Source organism: Melopsittacus undulatus, chromosome 9 (genome assembly GCF_012275295.1).
Source record: "Melopsittacus undulatus isolate bMelUnd1 chromosome 9, bMelUnd1.mat.Z, whole genome shotgun sequence".
NCBI lineage: Eukaryota > Metazoa > Chordata > Aves > Psittaciformes > Psittaculidae > Melopsittacus > Melopsittacus undulatus.
This window is the reverse complement of record NC_047535.1, coordinates 36,201,812-36,217,351: the sequence shown is the minus strand read 5'-3', so window position 1 is coordinate 36,217,351 and position 15,540 is coordinate 36,201,812. Positions and strand designations below refer to the sequence as shown.

Sequence of the window (15,540 nt, the reverse complement as noted above, 5' to 3'; positions counted from 1 at the left end):
CACTGAAAAACTAGCAAGTGAAGACTAATGCTGGTTTTAGCACATGCATATATTGTATGTTAAAGCTCTTTCTCCATTATCTTGGTTTAAGCTCAGCTGGTAACTCAGAACCACACAGCTGCTTGCTTACTCTTCTTCTTCTCAGCCCTGCTCCTAGAAGGATGGGGAGGAGCATCAAAAGAATGTAAATCCCACAGGTTGAGATAAGAACAGTCCAGTAAGTAAGGTATAACACAAAACTACTACTGCTACCACCAGTGATAATAATAATAATGATAAGGGAAATAACACGAGGAGAGAACATACAACTGAAAGGAGAAAAACTAAAAGAAAAAAAGAAAAAAAACCCCAAGTGATACATAATACAATTGTTCACCACCCGCCGACTGATACCCAGCCTGACCTGAGCAGCCATCTGGGCCTTCTGGGTAACTCCCCCCAGTTTCTATACTGGGCTTGACGTGCTGTGGTATGGAATACCCTTTAAGCTAGCCTGGGTCAGGTGTCCTGTCTCTGCTTCCTCCCAGCTTCCGATGCCCCTCCTCACTGGCATAGCACAAGACCAAAAAGTCCTTGATCAGGGTAAGCATCACTTAGCAACAACTAAAAACATCGGTGTGTTATCAGTACTGTTCCCAGGCTAAAGTCAAAAACACAGCACTGCACCTGCTACTAAGAAAGAGAAAAATAAATATTACAGCTGAACCCAGGACAGTATCCACTCCTTATTCCATACCATTCGCGTCACGCTCAGATCCCATTTTTCTCAATATACCATTGCTTTTTGTCTCATATATATACACCCCCCCACACACACACACACAAAAAGAAAGATCTCATTCCTTATTCCACGGACCAATCCCTATAAATTTGCTGAATTCATTCAGTCCATGATGTCAGGCTCTATCTCTTGTAACAATCTTTCAGGGTAGGAGAGACGGTGTGCAGTGCTGGATTGCTGCCTGCTGACGACACTGCTGAACTCGTTTGTTCACTGCTGAGCTCATCTGGTTTCATCAAAGTTCTTTATTAGGATGACAATTGGAGGGAAGTCAGGGCTGCTGCCTCACTCAAGGGCATTGATGCCAATGACTGGGCATATGATGATGGCACACTCTGTAAGTTTCCACCACATAGGTCACGTACATTCAACTTCACCTGGATCTACGGGTGCATTCCTGGCATCCAGCCTATTATAGATCACCTCTACAATGGCTAATTCCCTCAGGTACTGGATGCCTCTCTCTATCATGGTTCTCCTGGCTGAGCATAACAATGACATAACATTGTCCTTGTAGGGAAACCTTTCCTTCACAGCTGTCAAGAGCCACCTCCAAAGGCTGAGGGCCCATTTCTCTTTTGCAATCTATTTGTCTTTCCCCTGCTCCCTAGCAAGTGATCCCAGCTGCTTAGCTCCCCTACCTTCTAGTTCATGACCACCAGTTCCACAGTCCCAGCACTGGAGCAACCAGTTGATGATGTGCTCCTCTGGATGACTGCTGAAATCTTTTTGTATATTCTGCAGCTTGGTTGCGGTCCAGGATCAAGAAGTTACCTCTTCCTCTGATTCCTGTAGGAATAACTCTTGTTCAGATGCCATCCCCTGTAGTATGTGCATTGGGGCTTTATCTTTCTTCACTGCATGAGTTGCTCTTCGTGGCTCTTATTTGTTTTTCCCCTTGCTTATAGGAGCAACTGATACTAGCACAGACTGGTCCATTCATTCAGCTGCAGTGTCTGTCACTGTGGTTGGAGTGGCTGTAGGGTCTATCGCTGTAGTTGGCAAATCTAAGAGGAAAGAGCAGTTCCTTCATGGGAGCTAAGAACAGGAAAGCTAACAGCTGCTCCTCCCAGTGCATGCATTCAGAAACACACAGCCTTGAGCTACAATGGAAAGGGCTGCCAAGGAAGTCCATTATGACTCCACGCCACAAATGTATCTTTACAAAGAACCTTTCTGGGAAGGCACTGTCATTCAGTCTTTCAGTTTAACAATGCCATGTGATACTTTCCAATGAGCAATACTCTGGTTGAAGAAATCCCAAGCACAGGAAAGAAGGGGGAGCTGATAAAACAATAGCCTTTTGAAGTAATCTACTTAACATAATGGAGAAAAGTAGGTAAATACATACTGTTAAGCTACAAAATGAAGCTACTAAAAAGCTCCTTAGCTGTGCCTAGAAATTGAAGACAAATAAACTATCTGAAGCTTTCTATTGGAAATAAATAACGTTGAACTGCTGCATAACTGGGACTCGTAGCTACATGAGGGCTTTTAAGAAAAAACAAACAGCAAAAAGGCATATTCATTTCTTGCGTTAGATAAGTGTTTCAAGAGCAAACCTTATTTTAGTGAACCTATTATAATTTTATAAGGCAAAACCCTGGATGAATCTCAATCTAAATTCTTAATTAAAAAGTGGTCTTAAAGAGAGGACGGCAAGCTATGCCACCCATCTCAGCAAATCCACAAAACAGAGTTAAAATGCAGCAGCTGATGAAACTGTCATGAGTTACAACCCTAGGACAGGTTTCCTTCTCCACAGAATACAACTGAACACATATGCTGCGTAGAGAACCCAGCAAGTCATATCAGCATGATCCAGACATACTTTAGTACATTTTTGCTTTCCCTGACTGACAAGAGAAAACAAAAGCCAGCAGCTTTTACAGAAGTGTAAATCTGAATTATAACTCAGAACCAGAAGTTAAAAGGAAGAGATCTCCCTTTCTGCCCCAATGCTTCATCCACAAAACCCAGTACAAGACACACAGGCTCTCAATCCTGGTCTACATATCAAGCTTAGCAGAGAAAAATCTAATTTTAAGCCAAAAAGCTGTGCTACTGTGGCATTAGCACGACTTTAGCCAGGCCCCCATTACTAAAGAGGCCTATAGCCTGTATTCATGTCCAGTCAAAAAACACCTGCTCTCAGTCACTGGAGATGGCTTAGCCACAGCGTCTCACATAAGACCGAGTACAGATCTGTGGGAAAAGGAGAGCATTAAGGAATATAAAATAGAGAGCACTTTAAACCAGTGGAGCCTGAAAGAGTATTCAGGGGAAGCACCCCCCCCCCCCCAGCCTTGTCCTTACACTTGTGTCTCAGCACTAGCCAGTGGCAGAGCAGGCAACAATCCACCAGCACAGCCCACAATATTCAACATACCTCAACACACCCATTTGTACACCCATCTTATTCCCCAGCACCAGACAACTCAAAGGCACAGAACACAGGCCATACATAGGGTAACATTTCCTGTTGTACATACACATTTCCAGATAACCCAGCTGAAGTGCTTCCTGAATAAGAGAAATCTAGGTTTAAGTTTTAAATATTTGTCTTCTCTTTGAAAGCAGTAAGATGCCAAAAAAATAGTAACAACAAGGCATAAAGCTATCTAATTAAACTAGTCAGGTACCTGTTCATCAGAACCTCCAGAGGCAAATAAGTCTCCAGTTCTTGAAAATGCAACACAGGTAGCTGGCCCCTGCAAACAGATTCAAAAGATTGGTTTAAAAACAAGTGAAAGAAAACTCGTCACAAAGCTCCACCAATTACAGCTTCACAAGGTATTTCTCATTTGACATCAGCGACCTAAAGGCAAAACCTTATCTGTCAGGTAAGAGGCCCACAATTAACCTGCTAAGCTCACTGGCCTTTAATTATTTCCCACATTTTTGTCCCCAGTTTAAGACACCCACTCTCCAATACTCATGGCACTCAGATGGAAACAAACCAAGTTTTAAAGCTCCGTACTTTTCCTTATTCCCTCACCATCATTCTCTCTTCCCTTTAGAATCAGAAATCCCTAAAACTTGTGTTCATTTATTAAAAGTAGTAAAAACCTGATGTATTGTGTTTAATGCATCTTCAGTTACCCACCTGTCAGAAAGGCTTAAAGCAGAAAAGGGGGTTTAAACATGCAGACCCAGGGCAGCATGAAAACGCATACTGAGAAAGATTGTTAGAGGTAAAACACCCCCAACTACTGACAATTCTAAGCATTCACAGTCATAACCATGCCCCATAAAAACATAGCATCTTTTAAAACAAGTTTTGAGGACTGATGAATCCCACCTTTCAGGCTTCAATTGCCTTCAGAATCCATGTTTCCCAAGCACCTCCTCATACCATGAATATTAGAACCATGAAAAGAAAATGCACCAAGACAAAATTCTCACATAATCATGGAACTCCAGGGACCAGAACCTCAAACATTACCCAGGATCTCCAAGAAGCTGACACCACAAGACCGCCATGTCCACTAGATTCACCATGGAAAATAATAGCTTCTTTCCTCAGGCTTTCCCAACAACCTTTCTTTGACAATTCATATTTGGTTTTGTTTAGGTTTTATTTACACTCAGCACATGCTCTCCTGTATATATTTCTAGGGTATCCACTACAGAAGACCCAAGGCTTAAAGCTCTTGCTTACTCTACCACGATATAACTTCAAAACATGCTTAGACAGCTATCAACCAAACCAATCAATTTGATCCAAGTTAGAAGCATTTTAAGTAAGAAATCTCTACAAACAGGATAACCAAATGCAGAAGATTCAGTATTCAAAGATGAACCCAATCACTTATTTTATTTGAAACTTGGCAGTCAAGAAGCTCACAGAGTTTTCAGCACAGGAGGAAGAAAAAAGCCAAGGCTACCTGAAGAGCACTGGCAAAAAAAGGTCACTGAATGGCAGACAGAGCAGCTTTTGTACATTAATTTCTATTTACTCTATTCTCTACTAGAGTTTTGCAGGAAGCAGCTATTCTCTTTGGATACCAACTAGGCAGGACAAAGTCAATGCAGGGGAGCATCCAAAGGCTTCAGAAACAAAACAGAATCACTGCTTCACATCCCCTCATGTGTGGAGCATGTGGCCAGGCAATGACAGAGGCTTCAAACCAAACAGGTACCCACAGCAACACAGGTGATCACAAGCAGCAGGCAGGTACTCCTTGCAATACTATCTTTGGCCATTTTTAAGCTACAACCTAATGATCTATGCAGGTTAGTGTTAGTGGACAAGGTTTTAACTGAAGAATAGAAGGCTGGCTTAAACTGCTTTCCTCTTACTTGTTTTACAGGATAGCTGTCTGAGTCAATGCATCCAGGATCATGCTCATACAGCACAGGTGCTCACATTTTGAAAAAGCCTCTGTCTTAAAATAACAGTCAGTTCTGGGAGACTTTAAATGGTGCTGACTGCTAAAGCACTGCATTGTAAAAGAATGCATTTCACACCACGCATCTATTTTAATACGCTTCCAACCTTTCAGAAAGCAGACAGCAGGACACACATGGGAAGGATGATACTAGCACTGAGATGCAGTTGAACAGACCTGGGAAACTGTTACGTGTGCTCAAGCACAGGCACAACAGACAAACTGTTCCGCTTACAATAAAAAGCAGAGAACCCAGATAGTGGAGCTTTATGTCAGCTACTGAACACATTACTTTGTAGACTCTAAGTCTGAGCTTTGCCCAAGCTGAAATGTGCAGGAATGTGCATTTCCAGAGGCTACCTATGGCCAAGTGCATTGGGAAAAGCAAGCTGAAGTAATTGCAGGCTGATGGGGTAGGGGTGAGGCAAAAAACCCCACAGCAAAAAACAACACACAGCAAAAAACAACACACACCAAAACCATAATCATCACCACCAGGAAACTCCACCACATAGACACATCCCTCCTGACAGAAGTGGAGTTATATCCTATTTCAAGTAAGATCATATATCTCAAAAGGCAAGCAGGAAGCTTCCCATCACCCTGAATCAAGTTGCAAGGACAGACTATCCTATTAAGAGTTCACATGTTCCCAATAGGCATAGCATGGAAATCTCACATCCAGTTTGTTTTCGGTGTCCCTTCCTCCTTTGTAAAAGTGAACTCAGGAGCATAAATCCTGAAGGTAGAAAAATACTCAAAGACTGCATTTGGGATGAGCACCCAGCTCTCACCACAACCTGTGTCCTACAGCCTGGTGTGAACCTTGTGCCAGCAGAACAAGAGTCCTGATGGGGTCACTGCCAGCGCGAAGAGTTTTAGCTTCCTTAAAACACATTTAGGTATTTCCATATTAGCATTTCACCTGCAGGGACTTCAGAATGTTTTGAGGCCTCCTAATAGCAACATCTGACTGGACAGATCCTGACAGAAATTATCTAGAAGCAACAACTTCAAACTGCATGTGCAGGCATTAGGGTGACTGAGCTTGGTCAACTAACACAGCACTAAATAGTGCAGGTATTTCAAACCAAAGACACAGTCATCGGCCAGTTGAGACAGAGCATGTTTCTATCTCATCACCTTTCCCAGCAGTTTGGCTCTCTGACTACACTGTCAGGAAGGAAGACTATAAAAAACAAAACAAATAATGCAAAAGCCAACAGAAAAAGGCAAATGCAAAAACATAAAAGGCAGTAAGAAAGGGCAGAATCAAGTAGATAGTCAGGAAATTGCATGATGCTGAATATTAAAGGCGTCAGAGCTGAGGATCCAGAAGGTGCACTCTAATAAACCTGTCAGAGTTGGGAGGGCAGAAAAAACTGAACCAAATCTTCAAGACATTAAGACAAAGTGTTCAGGAACAAGCACAAGTGAGGAACACTGGAGGGGAGCAATGTGTCACCAGATTATTTGTTTCAGGCTAAATATTTCAGCATATTTAGACAAAATTTAGCACAGTACAAATCACATCAAAACAGGCAATGAACCAACTCCAAAGTGATGGCATTCTGAAAGGGGGGAAAAAGTTCAACAGAACACATTCTTTCCGAAACAGAAAATGATATCAAAGACTGAATGTGCCTTTATAAATTGAAAGAAGGAGAACAAACAAGTCTGTAGACACAACATCCTCTACAGATTTGTTGACATAAATTAAGTGAAAAGTATTTTTGCTACATCCTCTCTCAGCACTCTGCCCGGATGTAACAGGTTTGCTATAGCAACATACAAACCACAGTTTGCCAAATACTCTGGAAGCTTCATGTAAACACACAAAACAAAAACAGAGCTACACTTGTCAGTGATTAGACACAACCTAACTCCCATTTGTTCTAGGTAAGCACAGCAGACATCCAACAGATTCTTGATGCAGTCCTGGACCAGAAGTATGTTTGGAGACAAAGAAATTCAAGTCTTCAGATTTTTCCCTCCATTTAAGCTTACTGCTAGCATTATAAAAGTCAAAAAGCAGCAGTTGCATATTCTTCTATATATGTTGTAGGGAGAATTTTACGCTTATTTCCCACGCAACTAGGACATACAGGATCCAACAACTTTCTAAAGCATCACTTTACTCCTCTTTCTGAGGCAGGATACAAATGCTCCTCTATTAGTGTTCCCTGGGGGTTCAGAAGTTCCAGTTCTGCATCCTCACTGTGCTGCACACAAACTGATAGCACCAATCCCTAAATTCCTACAGCTTCTTGCCTTAAACAGCAAGCTGTAGAAAGAAGGGACTGGACAATGAGATACACTAAGTCAGCAGTGAGGCACTTTTCTATTTAGTCCTCAGCAGGCCAACAACATGAGGACTGTTGGGCTTTTGTGCCCTTCAAATAGAGTTTGAAATTATAATCATTTGGTGATAATGGGAGAAAGCTGCAGAGGTTTGAAGAAAAGTACAGAAAAGAGCAAAAAGTTATCCTCTGGAAGAACTGAGTGAAGACTATTGCTACTAATCAATATTCAACTTATCTCCTTTAGGGAAAGAGAAGAATCAGGCCAGCTAAAGATTACCCAGGGAGCCCTGAAAGAACAAACTGCCTGCACACTGGATACAGCAAAGAAACTGGAAACAAAGAGCAAGCCAGACAGAAGGAACAGTAACAGACTCAAACCTAGTCCTTTGCAGCAGTGTTCCCAATGAACAAGATTTGGGCAAGGTCAGATCACCATGCCATGGTAACTGAAACACCAGGCAACATCCCACATGTAGCTGTATATATAGGTAAGAAGGGTGAGGGCACAGGATGCTACATGATCTAATTTATGTGCAGACTACTCCCCAGAGATAGAATCATAGAATAGTTAGGGTTGGAAAGGACCTTAAGATCATCCAGTTCTAACACCACTGTCACAGGCAGGGACACCTCACACTAAACCATGTCACCCAAGGCTCTGTTCCCAACTTGGATTTGAACACTGCCAGGGATGGAGCATTCACAACTTCCCTGGGCAACCCATTCCAGTGCCTCACCACCCTTACAGTAAAGGACTTCTTCCTTAAGACAGATAAGCATAACACACTCTAAGACAGCACTTACACCTTGTTTTCCCACTTCCTTGAGAAGGAGGCTAGTGATCACAAGACCTTTAGTGCCCTATCAATTCACAGATTGATCAGCTCCCACCAAATATTAAGTGTGGCCTTCAAAAAACATATTCAGAACTATTCTGAATGGCTCAAATGCATTCAACACCTATAGAGAGATGGGATCCCAAGCCAGGACACAGATTACAACACTGAATGTGTGACTGGCAGGATGCTAACAGCATCGGTAACAGTTGACACATGGATGACAACAGACAGCAGGAATAGCACCCCTGAACACAAAGCTTTCACAGGTGGAGATAAAAATAGATATCTCTGAAATAAACACTTAAGAGAAAGGCCAAGAGTTTAGTTTGGAGAAATGGAACTATGCCTGGAGCATGCAGGCAGCAGTCGAATGTGTACCAGCTATAAATAATAAGCTGACAATCACAGCCCTCCTGAACACCATTTCCTCCCCCAGAGAACTGCTGGAGCATGGAAGACACACAATTTCAAGGACAGCAGGGCCAACATCAACAGTCAATTCAAGTCAAGAGAGACCAGGCTCACAAGCTTCAGCTAGGAACAGAGCTAATACTGGCTTCAGCACAACAGAAGAAATAAGTGCCAGGCTGGAGAGGGTCCAGGTATAAACCAGAGGAGAGTATTTAATGACGCACAGTCTGCACAATGAAAGGAGAGGCAGAGAGGAAGGGAGCTGGAGAGACAAGTGGGATCAAGTACATTTTTATTTACTTTTTATTTTTAAGTCCTAGGAGAAATTAATACATATGAGAGAAGAACTAGGTAAGAGAGTAAGGGAGATACCAAGAGCTGGAACAAGGCATATCTGGAGGATACAAATAGTTGAACTAAACACAGATACCCTAAAGCCAATGTGGAGATGAGGATAAAGCTGTCAGCACAGGCACTGCACATCAAGAGGTGCAGAACAGAACTGAGTGTTGTCCTGAAGTAGGGATGGAGTGGAAAGCTATAGGGACTGTAGAAAGATTCAACAGCAAGTACAAGAAAAATGTTTAGCTAAATCAGCCAAATTCCTAGAAACTGCACAATGAGGGTGATAACACAAAGGAGAGAAAGGGAACCAAGGGGAAAAAAACCACAGGGGACAGAGATGGCAACAAGAGATGTTTTCATGCAGAAAACCTCTGACAAGGAAGCCACAAGGATTCTCAGTCCACTGACCTTTGACAAATCCTGTCAAACACAGAGCAAGACTTCCACGCCAGCACCTTCCTTCACCAGGGAGTAAGGACTGCAGCTAACAGGGAAAATTTACACTGGCACCTTATAAATGAATCTTCAGTAGCTTTTAAACTGCTGACAGCTTCAGTTAAAGAAAAAAGCACAAGGAAAGAAAAGAGCACTTATTTCTTTGAATACTCAGAAATGCTATTTTATAGTCAATTGCTATAGTCAATTGCTTGTTTTTTGCAATACACCTTTCTCTGCCTTCGTTGGTCCAGCCCTGTGCAGCCCTGAGATGTCCTCAACACCCTTCAAAGAGGACTAGGCCTGCAGGGATGTTTAATGCCACCCAAGTAGAGCTGACAGCAGAGTGTAAAGGAGCACATCTGCTTCCTGTGCACCTGCTCAGATCTTGCTCTTTAGTCAACCAGCAAAGCAGAGTGTGCTTATGCCACCCAGGCAGGTAGAGTACAGTTACTCCACAGTTCAAGTCAAGGTTGTTTGGGGAATCATAACTTAGCATTTTGTGTCTTCCTATTTATAAACATAACAATGCAGATGTTTTCTAAATATTTACTGAGAACTTCCATCAAGGAATCACTCTGGGAACACCCTCACCAAACCACTCAAAGGGCAGATGAGCCCTGTGTACATACCTGCTTGCCTCTAGCAACCCTTCAGAGGTGACTTACAGGTCTCAAAACATTCTGTTCCTCAATGATGATTCAATAACAGAGGTGGACCTACATAGTAACCCTGTGGCTCATCTGTATGGAATTAGGCAAGAGTACTTCACAGCTTGAAGCACTCCAGAACTAAAATATGCAGCACGATACAGAATGATACTTTGCAGCTGCAAAATGTCAGCTCCAAGCTGCAAACGCCTGTCTCTAATAGTCCTTCTGCTACAAGGGGGCAAGCTACATTACAATTAAAGACAGCAATGTAAACTTGGCTATCCTCCTTATATAAACTACAGCTAATCAGCTGCTAACAAATTCCTGGCACTCCAACAGTTGCGTCAATGTATGCCTAAAGGACCTTGAGTCTTTTTCCTTTAAGTGTCCACTCGCAGCCTTCCCAGAACAACATAACAGCAGTCAGCTGTCAGAAGAGGAACAAAGTCTCAACCAGAATATTCACCCACACAGTCACAACTTCAGAATGTCTTCAGAACAGGCTGTTCACTTGGTGACTAACCTGTACCTCTCACTTAGAAAGGCAGATCTTAATGACCAAAAAATCCACACCCACTTCATTTTTAGCCACTTGGAGATACTGGCAGCCATCACAGTGAGAACAGAGGGGGGGGAAAAAGCCCTCAGCATTGAGTAGCCTGGGTTTGTCTATGAGCAGAGAAGGCTACAGAAGCAGCCAGTGCCAGAATCCATCCCAGTAGCTTCTGATGAAAGAAAGGCCTATTGTCACTACCAGTTGCTTACTGCAAATGAAGCACAGGTTATCATACACTTTTAGTGGAAGAGTAAGGTATTTGTTAAATCAGGCATTAAAAGAACTAATCCACAACAGTACAGCACATGGCAGCAGAGGGAATGCCAGCCAGGCTTGTGCTAGGACTGGTTCCACTGCCATCTTGGTGCAATACACTTAAAAACAAGCAGAAAACACTACCAGCCACTTTTATGCTTCTACATGTTTCCAAACTGAAGGAGGTGTAATCACACAATGGCAACTACCCTACAGCTGTGCCACTGACAAAGCATTCCCAGTGCCAGTTAGATGCCCAGGAGAGAGTGGCAGTCCTTATCTTACCGATCTGAAACAGTGGCGGTGGGGAAATGCGGAGCTTGAACTCTGCTTCTGAACACAAACCACTGTTTTATAGGAGCCCGAAGTACAGCATCAGCCTAAAGGGGCTTTCCACTGTCTAATTCTGAAGAGCTCCATCACCATAATCAGTTTTGAACTCTCATTGGAAGCTAAACTCTTTTTTATGTGCCACTGCACTCGGTGAAGTGTAGCCTACAGCTTAGAAGAGAGGAAAACAGAAAGCAAGTTCAGGCTCCTGCTGAGCAATAAGAAGGCACATCCCTTCTCAATGTAAGGGTGAAAGGTGTACGGATCCCTGTTCCTCCACACTTACCCTTTTCTTACTTCCCCAAGATCTTGCTTAGCAAATTGACACAAAAGACAAATAGGAAAACAAGATTAAGACAAAGTTAAAAGCTTTACAGTCCCTATCTGACTGAGTATCCACTTAGTCCAGTTTTCAAAGTAAACAAGTATTATGCAGTCAAGGTTTATGTGTTAGGATAATTAGCATTTATTATCTTGTCCCTATTCTTTTCAGCGTTAATCACATCTTTCCATGAAGTAGAGCTGTAAGTATGAGGTTGTCCTATTTTTCCATTAATATTGTAAAAAAGAAGAAATGCTTAACAATACACAGCAAAAGGGACATTACAGAACAAACTCAGCTTTTTAGGTATCAGACAAAGCAGTCACTAAACAAAGCCACAAGAAGGCAGAATTATCAGGTTTGCAGCTTACACAACTACCATTATTGCCCAGAACTATCCCCACCACCTACAAACAGCTTCAGGCTGCAATTTTTCCCAGGTAGTTCTGATGCCTCAAGATTCAGCCCCCATTTTCACATAGACAAGCAGGTTAACTTCTATTCTCTTTGTCCCTTTGGAAAGGGAAGCTTTAAACCATGTCTGTTTTTCAGGTGCTTGAGCCCCATTGACTATTGACAATGAAACTAGTCTATTTATTTTCATTTAACATTTAAAAAGAGAGCTCAAAGCAGTCATATAATTAACCTTACAAGCAACACATCCAGCAGCATAATACTAATAGGCCAATCAGTTAAAATTAACTAACCAGCAGCATTTATAACCTTCAATTATTTAACTCAGTCCATTAACAAAGTAGAAACAAGTTCCCAAATCCCATCCCAAAAAAGGTTTCCTCCATTTTAACACTACTGTTCTTAAGTCCCCTGTCAGGTGAATAGCATTTATCCTCACAACATGTCAGAGGCCAAGTGTTATTTGCACCACTTTAGAGAAGCAGTCAGAGCTGCAGTACAGAGAACACGTAACAGACGTCTGGGGCACAGCTCTGACTATGCCCCTTAGGTCTTAGACTTGCATACTCAATACTGGAGCTCCCTTCATGGTTTCTCATTCCCTCCATTCCTGCCTTCCTTCCTTCCTTTCCCACAGGCCTTCCTTTCAAAATAGCAATGATCTCAAAGATTATTAGTAGTACAGTCATCGTAATTTCATGCATGGAGGTTTTCAAAAGATTCTGAAAGGCCATGAAGAATGAAAGGCTGAAACAGCTCTGCCCAGTTTGCAATGGCTTTATACATTACTGTATAAAAGGCTTTGCCTCACCTGGTGACCATGAAGAGTATACAGAAGTCTTCCTTCTAGCAAGTCCAGAATTTTAAGAGTTGAATCATTGGAAGCAGTAACCAGATAGTTTCCAGAGGGGTGAAAGGAAAGACTGTTTACCACAGCACTGTGCACTGAGGGTGGAAAAAAACATATATAATAGTCACTGAGGCTGGTTTACATAAGCCCAAGGAAAAAAGAAATAAGGTACAACCACATTTCAATTTTCTGTTATAAAGTCTAACAGGAACATTATCATGGTGGAAACATTCCACAGAAACTCCTCAAAGGACCAGAGAACAAGGGCAGCACTCAATTCCTGTAAAAATAGGACTTAGTTTATTGAAAGGAAAAAGGAAGCTTTGCCAATTATTCTGGGAGATTTAAGGCTACAAAAGCTTCCAGCATAGGCCCCAAATGTAACTCTGTACCCAAGTGAGCTATATGATTCTGTGAGAGAGCTGGACACTGACAGATTTTACTACTGTGGAGCTGCTGCTTTCACTCCCACGTCATTCTAGAATAAAATCTATATGGTAGTACATTACAGAGAAGACAAATTACAATGAAAGGCAAACTCAAAGTTGGCATTGCACAGGTTCTTTTGGCTTACTACTCAACTTGAATCAAGACTGGATTTAAGTAGGAAAAAGAACCAACAACTTGAGAATGGGCCAGTATAAGCATTATTTCTTCAGACATCCAATTTGTCTCACCAAAAACTTAAAACTAGTGTGAAACTGGAAGTTGACACTCTTCATTGTCTAAAACAATCCTTTCTGTGTGAAGATGAAGCCCAAGAGTTATTTTGAAAAGAGCTAAAGGAAATACTCTATGAAGAGAGTCAAACTACACCTAAGTTCACCATAACATTAAACATTTACTTGTAGGGCTTTTCTTTTCTCCCCTCCCCAGACTTAGATAAATATGTTCAGTGGCCTGTTTTATGAAAACACATAGCACTTTACATACATACAGCTTTCTGAGCCTATGTGACACTAAGATCACGCTTGAGGAGAGTTCTAATAACCCAATTATTCTTAATTATACTGTATGCCCTCCAAATGTTCCGGTATCTTGAATCTACTACTCCTAATACATCCCCCCCAACCGAATTTATATTTCTTTAAGAGTCCAATGTACACTTCAAAACCAAAACATATGTTAAAACGTTAATAGATATTAATAGATGTTAATTAGATCTTAATAGCTATTAATAGATGTTAAAAGATAACAGTAGCCTGGAGAACATAAAGAAGGACTAGAGAGCCCTGGGAGAGGTGGTTAGGGGCTCTGGAGCTCAGATAGTCTTTTAATCAATTCTCCAGGATACAGGGGAGGACCTTAAAAAGGCTGGGAGGACTGGCCAGGTCAATAAATGGTTACAAGGGTGGTGCTATAGTCAGGGGTTTGGGTATCTTGAACAAAGGACCCAAGTTTGTAAGCCAGGTCTACTGGGGGCTGGTGGAGCTGGTCTGGCAAAGAAGAGGAAGAGCAGTTTTGGTAGGAGGCTTGCCAGATTGGTCAGGGATGCTTCAAACTAGATGTGTTGGGGGAGGGGAGCATCATTCCATCCCAACACTCCTGGTCAGTTGCCAGCACCTATAATAAATGCTCAGAGCAATGTAGAGATATTCCAGCTGCTCCAGCCAAGGAGCCAGCTTCATTTGGAGCTCGGCTCAGATGCCTCTATACAAACCCTGTAGCATGGGGAACAAACAAGAGGAATTGGAGATGTGTGCACATCTACGGGGCTATGATATAATAGGCATCACAGAAACATGGTGGGATGGCTCCTATGACTGGAGTGTTGGAATGGAGGGTTACAGGCTCTTTAGAAAAGACAGGCCCAGCAGGCAGGGATATTAGATATTAGGAAAAAATTCTTCACTGTGAAGCTGGTGAGATGCTGGAACAGGTTGTCCTTAGAAGCTGTGGCTGCTCCTCCCTGGAAGTTCAAGGCCAGGCTGGATGGGGCTTTGAGCAACGTGGTCTAGTGGAAGATGTTTCTGCTCATGTCAGATGGGTTGGAACTAGATGATCTTTAAGGTCCTTTCCAACCCTACCCATTCCATGACACATAAAAGACCTCAAAATACAATTGTAAAAGATACTAGAACCAAACATTTGCTTTGCAGGTGTGGATTTGAAGCAGAAATGTGAAATAGCCTCAGTAGTTCAACTATAAACCAGAATGCATCAACCTTTGAAACTCTCAGGAGCACCAGATACCACAGCTCAGGTTCTGAGAATATAAATTCTCTTGACTTGGACTATTAAGAAACACAGAAGAAAGCCTTAACTCACAAAGGTAACTTCTGAACAGTTATTCTTGTTGGTGCTAGATCTTCCTCTACCCCCAGCCCTGTGTTACACGATGTATTGAAAGGGAAAAAGCCTATGTGGAGTTTTTCCTCTTGAAAGAATGCTAACTACATTTGTCCTTTGAAAGTTGTATTCTGAGTGACTTTTAATATTCCTCACTCCATTAGTGTCTAAATTCAGATAAAGATAAACATACGTTGCTTAACTAAGACACATCCTGAAAGGAACCACATCAGAAATGAACAAAACTAATGATATATCCTCCAACTTCCAGATAGTGAATAAACTATTTTCAGCTTCATCGAAAAAACCTTTTCATAATGAAAAGAACTGCCACAGCATCTGGCTGTGTAATCACTAGAAGCTTCT

The 15,540-nt window shown here is 42.1% G+C and overlaps 1 protein-coding gene across 2 annotated transcripts in view; it reads right to left on the bottom strand.

Annotated features, from left to right (window-relative positions):
- POC1A (POC1 centriolar protein A) overlaps nucleotides 1-15,540 on the bottom strand; it is a 59,600-nt gene that overhangs the window by 30,407 nt on the left and 13,653 nt on the right. For both annotated transcript variants that reach the window (XM_034066511.1, XM_005142258.3), the window contains 2 exons: nucleotides 12,847-12,980; nucleotides 3,424-3,492 (listed from right to left, as the gene is read on the bottom strand). In XM_034066511.1, the coding sequence (XP_033922402.1) occupies nucleotides 3,424-3,492; nucleotides 12,847-12,980 (203 nt within the window). The remainder of the gene's footprint in view (nucleotides 1-3,423; nucleotides 3,493-12,846; nucleotides 12,981-15,540) is intronic.